The following is a 21,243-nucleotide window of genomic DNA, read 5'->3' as shown; positions in this document are numbered from 1 at the left end:
CTCTCTTTCTCTCTCTCTCTCTCTCTCTTGCATTTTTGTCAATCTAATGATTCACTTATATTGCCCAACTTTTCCCTTCTCTTCATACCTTACCTACTAAAGGAGGAAATGCCACTTTCTTGGTAAGTGGATATTAAATAGGAGGGACTTTTAAAAACAAAAAAAAATAAGTGGAAATTTAACCGAAAGAGAAAAAAAAGATATATATATATCGTACAATGAACTTTTTTAATTTAAGAAAGAGGAATAGAATGCTGGTGGACTTCTCTGCACAAAAGTCAAGACCCAGGACGAGTTCAGAACCTTTTTGTTTTTCTGTTCTTTTCGTTTTCCCCGGTACTAATGACATTGGTGGAGTTTCCTTTTGATTTCTCCTTCTGTTTATTCGTTGAAAAAAATATTGCATTTTTCCTGACCTTCCACCCTTTTATCCCTTTGCCCGGTCCTCCATCGCACTTTCTCTCTCTCCTCAGAACTTTATTTTCCCATTTTCTTTTGGACGACCTGCCATTCTTTCCATCTCAAGCACACAAAGATGTTGCTTGTCCCATTTCAATCAGAAAGGAGAAAGGAAATTGGGTCCCAAGTAGATTACCGTATATACCCGAGTATAATCTGACCCGAATATAAGCCGAGGCACCTAATTTTACGACCAAAAAACTGGGAAAATATTGATTCAAGTATAAGCCAAGAGTGGTAAATTTCAGAAATAAAAATATATACTAGACATGTCCAAAAAATCGTTTTGAATCGTATATCGGAATTATTTCGGATTGTTCTCGCTTTTTGATACGCATTCCGAGACATTGTCTCACAGCGCAACCAGCAATGTAATTCGAACCATTGTTGGACCATTCTCTAATTGTCTCTTAATGTTTCGTTAATTTTTTGCCCCCCCCCCCAATTTTTTTAAATATATTTTTTAAAATATTTTTAAAATTGTTTTTGTTTCTGCAACCTACCTTGAATGGGAGCTTAGCTCAGCCTAACATGGCTGCTGCTCCCCGGCCAATCAGAAGCTTCCATGATGGACGCAAAGGGTTTTGTTGCTGGCTCTTTCTCTTAGCAAGGGAATTTCTAGTTTTCAAAGTATCTTTGCACTCCTTGCCAGGGCATTGCTTGGTCCATTTCTTATTGAAGGCATTGGGTTGAGGCTTGTGGGATTACATAGCCAGAGACACCATTGATTTCCAGTGTCCTTCTTGCTTACAAATATAGCAAGGGAATTTCTAGTTTTCATAGTATCTTTGCACAATTTGCAAGGGCATTGCAAATTTGATGAGGATAGCTCAAGAAATGAGGGCGGGAGAGCCCTGTAAAAGTCCCCACCCCCTTGGGTTCCTTTTTTTTTTGGTGATTGCGCATGCGCGTCCGCCATTTTAGAAACATTTAGAATCATTACGAATTTTTGGAAATATCCGAAACTTTTGGGTGAAAAAATCGGAAATACTTTCTATATCGAAGCGCCAGCGCCCCCTACTTTAGAAACGAGAATTGAAACGTTTTTTTCATCGATCGGACATGCCTAATATATACTAATACAATTACATTAATTGAGGCATCAGTAGGTTAAATGTTTTTGAATCTTTACATAAAACTGTAATTTAAGATAAGACTGTCCAACTCTGATTAAATCATTCTCATCTTCTCCAATGTGCTTATGTATCCTTTTCATAATAATAGAGTAAAATAATAAATGTCATAGCAAAGAGTGAAATAATAATGTAGTAATAATATTAAATAGAGTGAAATAATAAATGTAATAATATCAGAGTGAAATAATAAATAAAATAATAAAAATAAAGTGAAATAAATGTAATAGTAACAATAAAAATAGAGTAAAATAATAAATATAATAATAGAGTGAAATAATAAATGTAATAACAGTAATATCAGAGTGAAGTAATAAATGTATTAATATAAAAATATATGTAATATATTTCCAGTTGAAGGATTTCCAGGGGGCGGTGAGTAATTTTTTTCTGGAAAGGGGGTGGTAGGCCAAATAAGTATGGGAACCACTGTTCTAATCTGAGAAAGCTTTGATCTCCCAGTCTCATCCGTTTTCCGATTTCCCTTTGATTGCCTTAGTTAGCCAAATGATCATCTAAAACCCATGTACAATTCCATATTATGTGTGTGTGTGTGTATGCGATATATACACACACACACATTTATTTATTTATTTATTTACAGTATTTATATTCCGCCCTTCTCACCGAAGGGGACTCAGGGCATATTACACTGAACACATATATGGCAAACATTCAATGCCAACAGACAAACAACATTCAGTTTAGACAGACACAGAGGCATTTTTTAACATCTTTCCAGCTTCACGATTCCGGCCACAGGGGGAGCTGTTGCTTCACCGTCCGCTGGTGGCTGTTCTTCCTCATTTCCTCGTGTTTTGCTGGCAGTTTTATGGTGTTGTAAATTAGTTAAATTAGCCTCCTGCATAAAGCGTACCTAAATTTTCCCTACTTGACAGATGCAACTGTCTTTCGGGGCTGCATAGGTCAACAGCAAGCCGGGGCTATTTTTTTTTTTTTTATGGTCGGAGGCTTAACTCGACCCGGGCTTCGAACTCATGACCTCTCGTCAGTAGTGATTTATAGCAGCTGGTTACTAGCCAGCTGCGCCACAGCCCGGCCCCACACATGCATATGCAGTATATACAACAGTCCCTTGTTGTCTTTTATGGCATGACCTCAAAGGAGTCATGAGATGAGCCAAGGCCCCTTTTTGCCAGACTTTCATTTGAGGCATCTCAGCCACAATAAATCCCTCCACCAATATTAAACAATGTTTTGGCAGTTTAATAAACTTTCCCCATGTTTTTATGATAGAACCAATTAGGAAATGACCTTTATAACCCAGGAACAAAATTTGTGTTTATTATTATTATTATTTCAATGATAAATTTAATGATAGCAATACTATTATTATTATTATTATTATTATGGCAATAAATATTAACACACCACCGTGCTTAACCCTCACACACCGTCCCTAAAGCAACGTCTGTGTGCACCAGCTGTGCTCGCACGGCTCCAAGTCACCCGCAGCATGAAATAGGCCATGAACCCCTATTTCTGCTTTCTTCCATCTCATAATATTTCCCCACTCTTTGCCCTCTTTCCCCTTTCCTGTCCTTTTCAATAATATCATTTGAGATCTATCTATTTGGGAAACTATCCCATATACACACACGCACACAAACATCATGTCATCAGCGTATATGTTTATTTTTTATTCATTTTTATCGGAGGGGAGGGGGGAAACACTGCTATGATTCCTCTCATTCTTCCTGGCCCAGGTTCAAACTCTCCCTCCTTCCCTTATTTATTTATTTTTTGGTTTCCTTTTGGTTGTTTTTGTTGTTTTTGTTTTGTTTGGTTACTCTTCCTTTTTTCCGTTCTGCATGCCGGAGATTTGCATGAGCTGCGTTGTTTAAGGACGAGAGGAACGAGAGAGATTGAGAGAGAGAGCGAGAGAGAGAGGTGCAGAGTAGACTTTTTCTGTGTAGCCTGCCTAATTCGATCATTGTGTATTGCTGTTTGTGATTGGCAGCTTTCCTCGGTGGAGCCGGGGAAGGGATCGCCGCTTAAAAACTTCCCGTCTCCTTCTGTCTTTCTTTCTTTGTTTCCCTCCCCTTCCTTCCTTCTTTCCTTCCTTCCTTCTCGCCCGTCCCGTTTTGTCTTTCGTCCGGCAGAAATCGGGTTCCGCCTCGCCCCACTCGGGAAGGGCCCACCTCAAGCCGGACGTCCCCTCGCCTCACTCCAAAGGGGCCAAACACAGGCCCAAGACCCCGCGGCGGTCCGTGTCCCCCGGACGGGGCTCCGCTGTTGAGAAGCGCTTCCGCCGGCGCCGGGCCCGGTCCGCCTCGGCCCACAAGCACAAGGGACACGGCCGGGCCAAGGGATCGTCACCCCGGTCCTTCACCGGGTACAGCAGCGACTCCGAGGGCTCCGCCTGCTCACATCCCGCCGGGACGGAAAAGAACCACGGAGTGCATCTGAAAACGTAAGTGGATGCGGAAGGGGGGGTGGGGGTTTTCCTTGGGAAGCTCATGGGCAGCAAGTCCTGGCATCCTTCACCCAGCCTGGCCAGCACTCAGGATCTTCCAGTCTCACCCATTCCTCCATTCAGCCAAATCCTTCATTCAACTGAACCAACACCCAGAATTTTCCAGTCTCACCAACTCCCCGAATCCTCCACTGCAGCTGTAGTGAAATCTGCAGATTACGATAAATCAAAGCAAACCATACTGTTTTCCCGAAAATAAGACATCCCCTGAAAGTAAGACCTAGTAGAGATTTTGCTGAATTGCTACATATAAGACCTCCCCCGAAAGTAAGACATAGCAAAGTGTTTGTTTGGAAGCATGCTCGCCAAACACAACACCAGAGCATGCAGGTAAGTAACACAAAATTCTTGATTGGATTCACAGTTTGTCTGGTTATGCTGGTTTGTGATGACAACCACTGTACAATATATGATAAATGTTCATTTTTTTTGTTCAACAATACATGTGAATTCTTCATGGAAAAATAAGACATCCCCTGAAAATAATACCTAGCATAACTTTGCGAGCAAAAATTAATATAAGACACTGTCTTATTTTTGGGGAAACACGGTAGCACCTCTCTCTGCTTTGACCGTGCTTGCCCCACCGAACCCAATCTCAGTGTAGGGGAGACTTTTGTTCTCCTTAAGGGCATTAAGAAAGTAGCTGTTAGCTGGGGGATTTCTGGAATTTGTAGCACCTCCCCAGAAAAGTTTCTTTGCCCTTTGCCATCTCCTCTGACGTTTTGGCTCACTCCTCGTTTCAGGGTCAAAGAGAAGCACCAGCGGGGAAGGCCCCACAGCAGTTCTCCAGCTCCAGCCCCCAAACACTCCTCCCGGCACAATGCGGAGCGGAGGAAGAGCCTGTCGCGGAGCAGCTCCTGGAGCTTGAGCCGCTCCCTCTCCAAGTCCCGGTCCCGGTCCCGAGAGAAGCGATCGGCACGCAGCAGGACGCGGTCGGGATCGCAGAAGAAGATAACCGGCAGCAGGTGAGAGAATTGTAATGCCCTGTTCTGCCACTAGAGGGGGGTGCTCTGTCTAGTTTTAAACCAGACCTGCGCAACCCAACAGTTTAAGATCGGGTTAAACTCCTTCGGGCGACACTCACTCTCCAAGCACCTCACTTTCCAAATTAAGATATGATTCATGATGAAAGTCCACTACAAATTATTCCATACACTCCGGATTATTCCGTCCACTCCGGATCATTTCGTACACTCCTGATTATTTCATACACTCTGGATTATTCCGTCCACTCCGGATTATTCCATTCACTCCGGATCATTCCGTCCACTCCGGATTATTTCATACACTCTGGATTATTCCGTCCACTCCAGATTATTTCATACACTCTGGATTATTCTGTCCACTCCGGATTATTCCGTCCACTCCGGATCATTTCATACACTCTGGATTATTTATTTATTTATTTATTACATCACTTCTACCCTGCCCTTCTCACCCATCAGGGGACTCAGGGCGGCTTACAGTATAACCATACACATTAAAAACAGTTTTCATCAAATTAAAAAATCCATCAACATTAAAAATTACAATAAAATTAAGAATAGCCATTAAAATATACATAATTATACATTTAAATATACATTTAAGGCGCTTTCCATGTTCATGTGGGGTCTGTCAGTAGGTCATATATTCTTATCTCATTTTTGCTGCTACTCATGCTCAAATGCCTGGTCCCATAACCACGTTTTTGTCCTCTTTCGGAAAGACAGGAGGGAGGGAGCCTGCCTGACTTCAATGGGGAGGGCGTTCCATAGGCGGGGAGCCACCGATTATTTCGTACACTCTGGATTATTCTGTCCACTCCGGATTATTCTGTCCACTCCGGATCATTTTGTACATTCTGGATTATTTCGTACACTCTGGATTATTCCGTCCACTTCTGATTATTCCCTTCACTCTATTCCGGCCACTCCAGATAAAACACCCTATGGAAACATAGCTCAAAGAGACCTCACGAGTCTTCTAGACCCAGATTAGATTGACCTCCTCATGGACCCATGACTCTACCTTGTTCTTCCATTAGTCCAGCTTCATAGATAAGTCTGACAACAATGTTTTGGTATTGGTTTGTTTCCCTTGAATCTAGAGAGAAAGATCCGGAGCCACGGACGCGGCACAGCGATACGGAGCCCAGCCGCGCCCGGCGTCGTTCGCGGAGCTACTCTCCCATCCGGAAACGACGGCGCGACTCTCCCAGCTTCATGGAGCCCAGAAGAATCACCAGGTGAACATCTAGAACAGGTTTCTTGGTCCATGGAAGGCATTGTTTACTGTTTATGGCCAGGGCCCTATGACAATATTAGTCTTGTTATGTACTTCCAAGCTGCCCTAGGCTTCGGTTTTCTTATCAAGATTCATTCAGTCTCAGTCCGAGAATCGCCCAGGTATGGACTCAAATTCTGGTCTTCCAGAATCCTAGTCCATCAATAGAACCATTAAACCATGGTGGCTCCCCATTCTTACTGCCTTAGAGAGACATAAACAGTCTTATCCAAACAGCCCCTCTTCCTGGACTATCCTTGTAAGGAATTTCTGGGTGTGTTAGGAAAACTACCCAAAAACATCCAAAATATACAAGAACAGGATACTTAAAGTTGAGCATTCAGCTCACAGCAAGCAGCGTGTAAAGTGTCAAGTGAATGTAAAGAATTTAGAGCTTAGGAGACAACGATCCAGATTCCAGTCTTTAAAATCACAAAAGGTTTATTTACAAATAAGATCTGGAATTCATACAAATCTCTCGGTTTCCGACCCCGTCTTTTCCCCCGCTTCACGCGCATTTTGCTTGGGAAATTGCCGAGAGGAAAGAGCTCTCCTGCACACGAGCAGAGTCTCTTCCCAATGTGTCTCCCGTGTTACATCTCAAATCTCTCCTTTTCCATCCAGTTTCAAGGTCTGCCACGGAGAAACGCCCCAAAGAGCGCCATAGCCGCAAGGTTGGGTTACTCCAGTAACCCTTACGGCTTTCCACCTGGACCCTGATGTCTCCTTGAACTCGCCACTCTGTGAGGCCTTACTTGTCTCGGCTGTTTGTCTCTCACTCTCTTCCTCGCTCTGTTGGTCTCACTAACAATTATTATTATTATTATTACTAGCATATATACCTTCAATTGCCCGGGTGTTGGACCACTGTCTGCCTACTTTCTCCAGCTCTGAGAAGGCCTACCTTACAATGTCTCCATGAACAAAAATCGTGTTATTGGGCAAATCTATGGAGAGACCCTGGGCTGCTTCACTTAGATTTTAAGTGACGTATGGTCCTAACGAAACCCAGCATAGCCTTTAAGGAACGTGTGTTTCCCTTAAAGCATGTGCCGGCCGGGCATGATGGGATTCGTTGTCCATGGCCAAGGAAAATGGGAGTCACAGCCCAGCACATACTGCACTGCTAACACCTAACTTTCTGTTTTTCCAGCAGCACTAACTCTCCGGTGTCTGAACCAAAACACCGGCGCTGTTTGCTAACCCTTTTCTTGCTCCATTCTTCTAGCCGGCTAATCCAGGACTAACCAATGGGGTTCCGGTGGTGTTCGGACATAGCCCACATTCTGTCCGTTAAAAGTGTATTTTTACATCCCAACAATCTGGTGTGTGGGGATTAATAATAACGCATTTGGTGTGTAGCAAACACTGCAATGCTTTGTGAGAAATATCAGAATTGTACGTGCGAACCGGGCACTAATCCTAATCAAACCATAATACATTCGAATTCTCCCTTCACTTAATGCATTTGGGGTTTTGGATTCAAAGCAGAGCTTTCCAGACTTTTCATGTTGGCGACACACCTTTTAGAGATGCGTCATTTTGGGACACAGCGATTCGGCTTTACGAGCAAACCAACACCTTATATATGTATGTGGACATAGCATATTATCTCATGGAAACCTTTCATTATACAGTAGAGTCTCACTTATCCAAGCCTCGCTTATCCAAGCTTCTGGATAATCCAAGCTATTTTTGTAGTCAATGTTTTCAATATATCATGATATTTTGGTGCTAAATTCGTAAATACAGTAATTAAAACATAACATTACTGCATATTGAACTACTTTTTCTGTCAAATTTCTTGTAAAACATGATGTTTTGGTGCTTAATTTGTAAAATCATAACCTAATTTGATGTTTAATAGGCTTTTCCTTAATCCCTCCTTATTATCCAAGATATTCGCTTATCCAAGCTTCTGCCGGCCCATTTAGCTTAGATAAGTGAGACTCTACTGTATATAATTTGTAAGACAATAGCATACATTACCAACATTTTATCATGATGTTTGTGCACTTACGCACTCAATGTGTCGTGTCTTTGGAAAGCTCTGATTTAAAGGATTATAAATATTTGGGGCTACGATAACATTGGGAAAATTGAGGAAAAGCAGGTACAAATAGAAAAAAGGGCATTTCCCGAAAGGGCGGAAGAGTAGTAGTAGTAATCCAGAAAGTACATAAAGTCCAGAGAGCCAAAATCCACAGCAGTCACCCATAAGCATGGAAACAAGAACTTATTCCAAGCAATTCTTTAAAGAAATATAGACAAACAGGAAACTTGGGAGCCGAGACGAGAGAGCTACCTTTAAGGCAATGTTGTCTCTTCTGAAAGGCCTAAAGCCCACGCTCCTTAAAGTAAGCCTGACCAAGAAGCCATGAGATCATGTCGAATGCACCTGGGCTTCGGGGTCTTCTCATGGATTCTCTCGGAGCATCTAATTACTCGATTTTTCACTCCCTCTGTTCTCAAACCTAATCTAGCCTCTCTTGAGAATGTCAGAGTAATTCGCAGCGTAGCAGCAGTTGTATGTTGTCAATGGAGCGCAGAACGAAGAGACGTCAGAGACGATGGTAAAAAATATATACAAAGCTTTACTGTACAAGAAAAACAGACTTGCAGACGAATACAGGCTTGGCTTTCACACTTGTGTCTGGACACTCCCCAGGTTTCAGCCACACATCAAGGTCAACACAGCTTCTCAATAATTAACTCTTTACAGACTATAGCATACTCTGGATGATGCAATCAGTATGCAATACATGCCAGACACAAATTTCATTTAAACACTACCAATACACAAATCCCACATTAACCGAGAATTCCCTATCAGATGAAGGCTGTTTTGCAAGGGACCCGGGACTTTCACTTTCCCTTGTTTCCCTTGTTGCATCGGCCGCATCTGGCTGCAATTCCCTCCTCGTCCAAACAGACTCATCACTCTGAAACCCATCAAATCCCTTGTCCCCTGAAATGTCAGAAAAATCCTCAGCCATTTGCTAAGCTACAACACTGAAAATCAACAAATCTTTCCCATCTTTTAAAGCCATTTTCATTTCCGAGAATTCAAATCAACCAACGGAATTTTGCAAACACCTACCAAGGAGTCAAAGTGTAGGACAAAACAATTGTGACCGTTGTTTCACAATTTGGTGAACCAATTTGAAGACCAAAACACCTCTCGGTCCCACCCTGTCCTAGCTCTCAGTGCCAAAGGGGCAACATTCCCCAAAATCGTTGTAATGGGATTTCTCTCTCGCCCGCAGTGCCCGCAAGCGCCCGATCCCCTACTACCGGCCCAGCCCATCCTCTTCCAGCTCGCTGACCAGCTACTCCTACAGCAGGAGCCGGAGCCGCAGCTACGACAGCTACAGCAGCAGCCGCAGCCGGACTCGAACTCCGAGCCGCAGCCCGAGCTACAACAGCCGGAGCAGCTCCGAGAGCGCCGGGTTTTGACAGGCGGCCGCTCGTCCTCCAGCCCGCAACGGCGCCCTCCTGGCCCTGTCGCCACCAGCATCCAGGCATGGCCGACTCCTCCGCTCCGCAACCAGCGCTGGGTTGGACTCTTGACTGTTGCCTACGTAGACGACCTCTTTGTTGTTCCAGAGACACCAGACACATTCTCCCGGGTAGCCGGTCGAACTTTTATCTTTGGGACCTTGTCGTTTGCGGGGGGAAAGAAACCACAAGGTACAACTTAGGAAGCGGACACGATGGTTGGCTCTTGATTCCAGCGTTTTCCTCGCAGATTGCTCCGATCGCCCTGGCAGAGTCCCGCCCTCTTTGTTTCTCTTCCTCCGCCTCCTCCTCCTCTGTCTTTCTTCTTCTTCTTTCTTGCTTTCCTTCTTCTCTGCTTTGTCAAAAGTCTAAAACTCATTTCTACCCACAAAAAGGTAGGGAAGGGTCCGTACGGGATGACGATATCTTTGCCTTCCGAACAAATGGACAAAACTCGACTCCGCTCACTAAGCTAAGAAAACAAGAGAAAAGGGGCAACGTTCCTTGTTTGTTTATTTATATATTTATTAATGTATTTATTTATTTATGTATGTATTTATTTATTTCCCCCTTCTCCGCTTCCTTTTCCTCCCTGAACAAACGTAGCTCACCGAACTCTACTTTCGGCTTCAGAGGGGAGGCTGACCGACTGTGTTGATCGTCCTTGTTTTTATCTATTGACTTTGGCTGGGTTTGTTTTTATATATATTCCCCCCGGACGTTTGTGCTTAACTTCTTTTCGGGGCTGGGGGAGATGTCAGGAAAGAAGGGGAAGAACGTCCTGGAAGGATATGGTTGAGAGATGGGCATGTCGAGCGGGCAATCTGGAAGGTCGGAGGAAGAGAGAAACGTGATATTGGGATCGTGTCGGCATATCTGAAACAGCTCAAGTCGGGCCGTCGGAAACCTTCTCGGATGGAGATTCACTCTGAAAATATGGACTCTGGTGAAAGCCGTACTGTCACAAGTGACTTTGGAGAACTTTGTGAGATCCGGCAAAGCCTTCACTGGTCAGGCGAGAAGATCCGCAGGCAACGTTTGATGCCCAAAAGTGTCCCATTCCTGCGAGGCTTCAAGAGTTGGATGCAGCAGCTCAAAAGGTTGCATCTATATGGAGGAAAGTAATATCACCATGGCTTGAGAAAATTAAGATATATGACCGAACACGAGCCAAGAGTGTGATGCAGCAGCTCAAAAGGCCCATGCGATTCTAGGCTACATCTATAGAGGTCTAGTGTCTGGATCGAGGAAAGTAATATCGCCATGGCTTGAGAAAAGTAAGATATATGACTGAACACGAGCCAAGAGTGTGATGCAGCAGCTCAAAAGGCCCATGCGATTCTAGGCTACATCTATAGAGGTCTAGTGTCCGGATGGAGGAAAGCAATATCGCTGTGGCTTGAGAAAAGTAAGATATATGACTGAAGACGAGCCAAGAGTGTGATGCAGCAGCTCAAAAGGCCCATGTGATTCTAGGCTACATCTATAGAGGTCTAGTGTCCGGATGGAGGAAAGTAATATCGCCGTGGCTTGAGAAAAGTAAGATATATGACTGAACACGAGCCAAGAGTGTGATGCAGCAGCTTAAAAGGTCCATGCGATTCTAGGCTACATCTATAGAGGTCTAGTGTCCGGATGGAAGAAAGTAATATCGCCATGGCTTGAGATAAGTAAGATATATGACTGCAGCAGCCCAAAAGGCCAATGCGATTCTAGGCAACTGGAGTCTAGATGGAGGAAAGTAATATAGATAATAATATAGATCACTGAACATGAGCCAAGAGTGTGACCCGGCAGCGAAAAAGGCCAATGCGAGTCTAGACTGCACCAATTCTAGGCACCAAATGCTCTGGAGATTAGGATACAATGTGGAATATTAGGACAAACTTCCTGAGAGTGGAATAGAGTGGAATAGAGCAAAGGCCGGGTGGCCATCTGCCGGGAGGGATCGGATGGTGTTGTTTATGTCGGAAGGGGGTTGGACCAGATGGCCTTTGGGATCCCCTTTCCATCTTGATGGCTTTATGGTTCTGGGAAGGGAAAGGAGCCAGTTAAGGGTCGGGCGGCCAATGGATCAGGGACATTTATTTCAGTCTTCCGAGCGATTGTTCGTCATAATCGTCTCCGCAAACGATATCAAGTCGGAACAACAACAACAACTTTCTCTCTATCTCTCTCCTTTTATTTCTCTCTCCTTTCTTCCGGCCGCGACTTCAGTTGTAGATCCAGTGAGCTGATTCAATTATAATAAAATATACAAGATCTATAGAATTTTTTTGGTGTGACATCGTGTAATCCTAGGAGCTGTAGTTTTCCAAGGTCTAGCGATTCTAGGCAGCATCTATAGGTAGTAAGGCAGGAAAGTACATTGGCACATATACGTAGAGGTGGGTTGGACCGGATGGCCCATGACGGACAGGTTGGAAGGTAAGATACATCCAGGGGGTGGACTGGATGGCCTTTGGGGTCCCTTCCGATCAATCTGAGCCTTGAAAACAGGAGTCACGGCCAAGAATGTTCCAGACCTTCGGAAGGATGATGACCTCAGAGAAGAGGCAGCTCGGTGACTCACGGTCGGAGCGAGAAAGATCTGGCTCTGTTTCCGAAAAACATCACGGAGAGTCCCACCAGTCCCCCGTCCTCTCCTCTTTTTTCCCTTCTCTCGTTCCCTTTGGCACCTTCCAAAACGTATTTCAATCCGTGGACCGAGCCCTGTTCACAGACTTCCTCCACTTTTTGATCACTTGTATGGTGATTTAATATTAAAATATTTAATATTAATATTAATTAATATTAAATATTAAATTTTAATATTTAATATTATTTATTTAATAGCACCATTATGGTGCTATTAAAATACCTCCCCGCCGAGCAGTACCTATTTATCTACTCACAACTCTTTTCGAACTGCTAGGTGGGCAGTGAGCTGGGCTGAAGGTCGGGCACTTACCCGCAATCTGGGGTTCAAAAACTGCCAACCTTTTGATTGCAATATAATGGTGGTTAAACCCAGTCATCTTTTAGGTTGGATGAACATCTTTCGGGAGTGCTTTAGGTGTAGAACAGAATAGGGCTGGACTGGATGACCTTCAGGGGTCCCTTCAGCTTTGGAATTCTACGCAATGGTCCCAACAATGCCATATTTCGGTGGTTTCTTCCTGCCTGGCAGAATGGGGTTGGACTAGATGATCCTTGGGGGTCCCTTCCAGCAATGGTCCCACAATGACCATCTTTTAGGAAGGGTTTGGAAGTATAATTTATAATTTATATAGAATATATTGTAAATATAGAATATATTGTATATACATATAATATTATAATGGAATACAATATTATACTACTAATAATACAATATAATAATATTAATTATATATTAAATGTAATATTACTAATAATATTACCATATAATGATAGAGTACAATATAGTAATTTTATGCTCATATTGTGCTTTGCTAATAATATATATTGTATGTACATTTGATTTGTAAGCCGCTCTGAGTCCCCTCCGGGCTGAGAAGAGCAGGATATAAATGTAGTAAATAAAATAAAATAAATAAATAATTGTATGCAATCATACCACGATGGCCATCTTTTGGGAGGGCTTTAGTGGCCTAATTATATGCCATGGTCCCATAATGGACGTATTTTTTTAAAAAAATATTTTTTAATTGAAGTTTTACCTTATAAGATAGAGTTAAATTAACATCAAAAGAGTGAGAACATTTGATTGTATAGAAAGTAGGAAAACTGCGATTAAAAAAGGATCACAAAGGGAGAGAGAGAGAGAAAAAAAACTAAAAACCAAAAACAAAGCTAAAGTGTCCATATTTATATAAAAAATAAAAATAAATAAATCTGAACAAATGGCGATACAAAAGTACTTGGCAAAGAAACACACCAAAAAGCAAAAAAGCATTAGCACTGGCAGTAAACACTTTATCAATATTTGTATGTATGTATTTTTATCCTTAACAATTTTATCTTGTAAATCGCCTAGAGCATCTTGGATGGAGGGCGATTAATAAGTAATTAAATGATGATGATGATGATGATGATGATGATGATGATGATGATGAGTAAAATCGCTAGGTTAGAAGCAGCTGACATTGGTAATGTTCTAACAAAGAACTGCCAAAAACTGTTAAAGTTAAACTAAACAATCATTGTTGTACCAGTACAACAGTTGGAAAATATAATAATAATAATAATAATAATAATAATTGTAGTAGTACAGTAGAGTCTCACTTATCCAACACTCGCTTATCCAACGTTCTGGATTATCCAACGCATTTTTGTAGTCAATGTTTTCAATATATCATGATATTTTGGTGCTAAATTCATAAATACAGTAATTACTAAGTAGCATTATTGCATATTGAACTACTTTTTTCTGCCAAATTTGTTGTCTAACATGATGTTTTGGTAATTCATTTGTAAAATCATAACCTAATTTGATGTTTAATAGGCTTTTCCTTAATCCCTCCTTATTATCCAACATATTCGCTTATCCAACATTCTGCCAGCCCGTTTATGTTGGATAAGTGAGACTCTACTGTAGTAGTAGTAGTAATACAAATAGTCAGGATTTCCAAGCAGTATGTCATCATTTGGTTAATGCCTCCTTATTATCCAACATATTCGCTTATCCAACATTCAGCCGGCCCGTTTATGTTGGATAAGTGAGACTCTACTGTAGTAGTAGTAGTAATACAAATAGTCAGGATTTCCAAGCAGTGTGTCATCATTTGGTTAGCCGAGAGATATAGAAGAATAATATAACGCGCATTTATGATAAGTCTATATTTCATTCAGGCTAATAATAAATCATGTTCTTACTCCTAGAATAGTATATTTTTGCTTTTTAGTACATTAAGAGTACTTTTTAATGTATTTCCTTAGATGGTAGAATATAAATGCCTGCATTTCAGGCAGAATTATCCTATGGTCTGTTGTATTTTGAGAAGGCTTTGGAGTTCTCTTCTCATTGTATGCCTTGGGCCTACAATGGACGTCTTTTCAGAGTGCTTGAGCACAATGGGGCTGGACTAGCTGTCCCTTGGGGGCCCCATTCCAGCTCCCGATGCCCGCAGTCCAAAAAAGGCCTTTTCCTCCCGCTCTGTTCTCTCCCTCCGCTCCAGTCCTCCGAGTGCCATTTCCATTAATAGACAAGGAGACATTCTTCTCCCAAAATAGCCCTTTGCCTCTGGATGATAAGGGACAGCTGGCCCAGACGGACAAAGGCAGTGCTAGCCATGTCGGAGCGCCAGGTGCCCTTCACCTTCCTCCGCAGCCCAAGCTGGGACCCCTTTCGGGACTGGTACCGGGGTGGGCGCCTCTTCGACCAGGCCTTCGGGATGCCCATGGTCCCCGAGGACTGGCACAAGTGGCCCCTGGGCGGCACCAGCGGGTGGCCCGGCTACATCCGGCCTATGCTCCCCAGTCCAGAGCCGGCCACTCCGGCAAGTGTGGGCCCTCCGGGGGCCCATCCGGCCTACACTCGGGCCCTCAGCCGGCAACTCAGCAGCGGTGTCTCCGAGATCCGGCAGACCCCTGAGGGGTGGAAGGTGGCCCTCGACGTCAACCACTTCGCCCCTGAGGAGCTGCTGGTCAAGACCAAGGATGGTGTGGTGGAGATCACTGGTGAGTGGCTGAAGGAAGGGGACCGGGAGGGCATCTGGACCCACCTTCGGCCAAGGCAGGGGTGGCCGGGTGGCTTCGCAGACTCAGGAAATCCTAGAGCGGGAAGGGGGCCCAAGGGTCACTCTGTCTGACCTTCTGTATGGATGTAGGCAACGTGTCTATCTACCCAACTATCTACCCAACTATCTACTCAACTATCTACCCATCTATCTACCCATCTATCTACCCAACTATCTATCTATCTATCTATCTATCTATCTATCTATCTATCTATCTATCTATCATCTATCTATCCATCTATCTACCCATCTATCTACCCAACTATCTATCTATCTTATCTATCTATCTATCTATCTATCTATCTATCTATCTATCTATCTATCTATCATCTATCTATCCATCTATCTACCCATCTATCTACCCAACTATCTATCTATCTATCTATCTATCTATCTATCTATCTATCTATCTATCTATCTATCCATCTATCTACCCAACTATCTACCCAACTATCTACCCAACTATCTATCTATCTATCTATCTATCTATCTATCTATCTATCTATCTATCTATCTATCTATCTATCCATCTATCTACCCAACTATCTACCCAACTATCTACCCAACTATCTATCTATCTATCTATCTATCTATCTATCTATCTATCTATCTATCTATCTATCTATCTATCTATCTATCCATCTATCTACTCAACTATCTTCCCATCTATCTTCCCATCTATCTACCCATCTATCTACCCAACTATCTACTCAACTGTCTACCCAACTATCTTCCCATCTATCTTCCCATCTATCTACCCAACTATCTACCCAATTATCTATCCATCTATCTACCCATCTACCTACCTACCTATCTATCCAACCAACCCTCTGTATGTATATATGCATGTATGTATGCATGTATCTATATACCTATCATAGATTTCTAGTTGGAAGGGACCCCAAGGGTTATCTAGTACAATTCCTTACTCTCTGTATGTATTTAATTATGTATGTATATCTTCCCATATATCTATCATCCTATCGGCCTACCTACCCACCCACTCACCTATCTATCCATCTATCTATCTATCTATCTATCTATCTATCTATCTATCTATCTATCTATCTATCTATCCATCCACCCACCCACCCACCCTTCAATCTATCTTTCCATCTGTCTACCTACCTCCCTATCTACCTATCCAACCCTCTATATGTACGTATGCATGTATCTATCTATTTATTTGTCATAGAATTCTTGTTGGATTGGACCCCAAGGGCCATCCAGTCCAAATTTCTGTATGTATGTGTGTATCTTCCCATCCATCTATCTTCTTATCTATCTGTCTTCCTATCTATCTACTTACCCACCCACCTACCCACCCACCCACCACTCTATTGATCCATTCATCTATCTATCTATCCATCCATCCATCCATCCATCTATCCATATCATAGAATCCTGAAGTTGGAAGGGATCCCAAGGTCCATCCAGTACAACTTTCTGTATGTATGTGTCTTCCCATCTATCTTCCCATATATCTCTTCTCATCAGCCAGACCACTTAGGCAGCGCGAAAGTGGCACCCCTCAGTCGTTCATTATCTGCTGATCCCAGCGGTTCTGAAGGCTTTGTTTACAAGTTATTTACAAACCTTAAATACCATCACTCTCTGGCAAGGACAAAACATGGCGCATCTTCTCGGCTTGCAGAGTCCATTATCAGTGCTAGCAAGCACCTCCCTACATTCCACAGTTCATGACGAATGTTCCGTCCAGAAGTTTTGACCCATTGGCCCTCCTGGCAATCAATCAGGGCTGGCATGTAATTAACTCCTCGACTGCTGGAATGCTTGCTGGAATACATATACACAATCCAACAGCAACAATTGATTAAACATTTCACACTAAAAAACACTAAGAGTATCTATCATCCTATCAATCTATCTACCTATCCACGCATTCACCCACCCACCACTCTATCGATCCCTCTATCAATCAATCTATCTATCTATCATAGAATCTTGAAGTTGGAAGGGACTATCCAAGGACCAACATTATCTATCTATCCTTCCGTCCGTCATCTATCTACCTATCAATCTATCCAGCTCTCTGTATGCATCTATCTATCTATCTATCTATCTATCTATCTATCTATCTATCTATAAATTTATCTATCTATCTATCTATCTATCTATCTATCTATATTATAGCCATATACCCCTCCCCCTCCATTAATCTACCTGTCTATCTATAGCTAACACTAGGATAGATAGATGATTGATAGACGAGATAGATAGATAGACTGGATGGCCTTTGGGGTCCTTTCCAACCCAAGGATTCTGATACATAAAGATAGATAGATAGATAGATAGATAGATAGACATACATACATACATACATTTCTTCATACATGCATAATAAAATAATAATGTCACAATACAATAATAATAATATAAAACAACTATAATATGAAATAATAATATAATAATACAAAATGAAATATAAAAATAATATATATTGATAGTAATAATGCCGTATATTGATAACCTAGTTACATATAATAATAAACATCAACGATAGCGTAAAATAACAATAGTTTATAATAATAAAAAATGAAAAATAATATAAATATAATATATTTTACTAAATTATTAATATATATTATTATTATCGTTACACAGCTTTCTCATAATGTGAGGTTTATTAATTTTCTCTTTCCAGGCAAACATGAAGAACGACAAGATGAGCATGGATTTATTTCCAGATGTTTCACCAGAAAATACACGTAAGTTTGCTGCCCTCCAGTGGCTAAGTCGGGAGTTGCATCCTGTTAGTGCAGCCCAGTATTATAGTAGAGGCTTCTCTGAGCCATAGGCATCTCTTTGCTGCCCTCCAGTGGCTCAATCGGGAGTTGCTCCCTGTTAGTGCAGCTCAATATTATAATAGGGGCTCCTCTGAGCCATAGAGGAACCCCGGTGGCGCAGTGTGTTAAAGCCCTGAGCAGCTGAACTTGCAGAGCGAAAGGTCCCAGGTTCAAATCCCGGGAGCGGAGTGAGCGCCCGCTGTTAGCTCCAGCTTCTGCCAACCTAGCAGTTCAAAAACATGCCAATGTGAGTAGATCAATAGGTACCACACTGGTGGGAAGGTAACGGCGCTCCATGCAGTCATGCCGCCCACATGACCTTGGAGGTGTCTACGGACAACGCCGGCTCTTCGGCATAGAAATGGAGATGAGCACCAACACCCAGAGTCGGACATGACTGGACTTAATGTCATGTCTGATGGCATAGGCGACAAGTATTACTACTACTACTACTAACATCAACAATAAAAAACCAATAATATCCTCAGAATTGAAGTTTTGCCTATTGCCTCCCCTACCCAGGAATGCTGAAAACTCATCATTGGAAATAATCAAATAAAAAAAATCATTTCTGGCCCACAGTATTGGAAAATTAAAGTTTTGCTACAGAACCCTGGGAAGTCTAGTTTTACAAGGATTTGAGCCATATAGTGCTGGTGCCACGTCAAACTACAGTTCCCAGGATCTCATAGTGTAGACAGGCAAGGCTTTTTTGCAGAGTGGCAGAGCTTGTATGGGATGGTGGGAGACGTAGTTTGGCAAGGTACCAGCACCCTTGGGTGGAGGAGTTGAAAGGCCTTGCAAAACTCTATTATCTTTAGTATTAGTATTATTATTCTGTAAAATTGCCATGGCTCAATGATATGTCAATGATAGTATAGATGAAGCCCTTATGGCCCTTATTTCAGGGTCAGTGCAATATTCATCTGTCCACACGAGGGCAGCAGAGAGGCGCCTCCACGGCTCAAGCCTGCACTTTTCTATCTGACCATTTGATGGCAGCAGAGGGCTAAGAATCACAATCTGAAGGCAAGTGCAATATTCTTCTGTCCACACGAGGGCGACAAACGGACAGGCCATAAGGTTTTAACGTGCCATATAATTGATATTTCTTGGAGCCAGGGCAATTATAAATAATATTAATACTAATAATAATAATCTTGGGAGTGAGAGCTTTGCAAAGCCTTTCACACCCTCTGCCCAAGAGTGCTGGTGCCTTGCCAAACTACACATCCCACCATCCCATACAACTTCTACAACTCTGCAACAGCACAATGCTATGGGAGCCTGGGAGGTGTAGTTTTCCAAGGCCTTGTTGAACTAGACCAGGGGTCCCCAAACTAAGGCCCGGGGGCCGGATGCGGCCCATCGAAGCTATTTATCCGGCCCCCACGGCACAAGGGCAGAAGCGAGTTGGGCTAAATGACCCAAGGGGTCTCTTCTTCTCTTACAACCCTTATTATTATTATTATTATTATTATTATTATTATTATTATTATTATTATTATTATTATTATTAACATTGAGGCTGGGTGGCCATCTGTTAGGGATGCTTTGCTTGTGCTTTTGGTGCACAGAGGCAGAAGGGGGTTGGACTCAATGGCCCAAGGGGTCTTTTCCAACCCTCTTTACTATTACTATTATTATTATTATTAACATTGAGGCTGGGTGGCCATCTGTTAGGGATGCTTTGCTTGTGCTTTTGGTGCACAGAGGCAGAAGAGGGTTGGACTCAATGTCCCAAGGGGTCTTTTCCAACCCTCTTTACTATTACTATTATTATTATTATTAACATTGAGGCTGGGTGGCCATCTGTTAGGGATGCTTTGCTTGTGCTTTTGGTGCACAGAGGCAGAAGGGGGTTGGACTCAATGGCCCAAGGGGTCTTTTCCAACCCTCTTTACTATTACTATTATTATTATTATTAACATTGAGGCTGGGTGGCCATCTGTTAGGGATGCTTTGCTTGTGCTTTTGGTGCACAGAGGCAGAAGGGGGTTGGACTCAATGGCCCAAGGGGTCTTTTCCAACCCTCTTTACTATTACTATTATTATTATTATTAACATTGAGGCTGGGTGGCCATCTGTTAGGGATGCTTTGCTTGTGCTTTTGGTGCACAGAGGCAGAAGGGGGTTGGACTCAATGGCCCAAGGGGTCTTTTCCAACCCTCTTTACTATTACTATTATTATTATTATTAACATTGATGCTGGGTGGCCATCTGTCAGGGATGCTTTGCTTGTGCTTTCGGTGCACAAAGGCAGATGGGGGTTGGACTCAATGGCCCAAAGGGCCTCTTCCAACCTTCTTTGATATTATTGTTGTTGTTGTTTTGTTATTATTATTATTATTATTATTATTATTATTATTATTATTATTTATTATTGCTTGGTGGCCAACTATAGTCCGGCCCTCCAACGGTCTGAAGGATTGTGAACTGGCCCCCTGTTTTAAAAGTTTGGGGACCCCTGAACTAGACTTTCCCAGCCTTCCATACAACTTTGTAACTAAAGTGCACCACTGCTGCAGCTCAATGCTATAGTAGCCTGGGAGGTGTAGTTTTCCAAGTTCTATCGCCTTCTCTGTCAAACCACAGCTCTCGGGATTCCATAGCAATGTGCCATAGAAGTTTAATGGGAGAGGCCCTGCATCACCCTCTATCAGAGAGCAGTGAGGCCACAGCAAACTACACATCCCAGGGGCCCTGTTCCATCTCCCAGAGGTTTGGTTTGCATTTTTTCCATAGCTGTAGAAAATAGCACCGGTTTGCATTTGCTCCAGGGTTGCTGCAGATTCTGCAGCAGTCTGATAGTTAGGATATTAGCAGAGTTTGTTGCTTGCAGCCTGCAAATGTATCATTTTGTTCTGGAGGCCGCCCCTTTT

The 21,243-nt window shown here is 42.6% G+C and overlaps 2 protein-coding genes across 4 annotated transcripts in view; both read left to right on the top strand.

The window, feature by feature from the left end:
- The window catches only part of srrm3 (serine/arginine repetitive matrix 3), a 64,652-nt gene extending 54,705 nt beyond the window's left edge, over positions 1-9,947 (top strand). For all 3 annotated transcript variants that reach the window (XM_062960262.1, XM_062960264.1, XM_062960263.1), the window contains 4 exons: positions 3,716-4,026; positions 4,836-5,057; positions 6,182-6,319; positions 9,624-9,947. In XM_062960262.1, the coding sequence (XP_062816332.1) occupies positions 3,716-4,026; positions 4,836-5,057; positions 6,182-6,319; positions 9,624-9,813 (861 nt within the window). In that variant the 3' untranslated portion in view covers positions 9,814-9,947. The remainder of the gene's footprint in view (positions 1-3,715; positions 4,027-4,835; positions 5,058-6,181; positions 6,320-9,623) is intronic.
- A 5,095-nt stretch (positions 9,948-15,042) lies between these two features.
- hspb1 (heat shock protein family B (small) member 1) overlaps positions 15,043-21,243 on the top strand; it is an 88,076-nt gene continuing 81,875 nt past the window's right edge. Inside the window, exons 1-2 of the mRNA XM_062960265.1 lie at positions 15,043-15,495; positions 18,220-18,283. Coding sequence (XP_062816335.1) covers positions 15,063-15,495; positions 18,220-18,283 — 497 coding nt within the window. The 5' untranslated portion in view covers positions 15,043-15,062. The remainder of the gene's footprint in view (positions 15,496-18,219; positions 18,284-21,243) is intronic.

The sequence above is a fragment of the Anolis carolinensis genome, unplaced genomic scaffold, assembly GCF_035594765.1.
Source record: "Anolis carolinensis isolate JA03-04 unplaced genomic scaffold, rAnoCar3.1.pri scaffold_7, whole genome shotgun sequence".
Classification (NCBI taxonomy): domain Eukaryota; kingdom Metazoa; phylum Chordata; class Lepidosauria; order Squamata; family Dactyloidae; genus Anolis; species Anolis carolinensis.
This window is presented reverse-complemented; position numbering and strand designations above follow the sequence as displayed.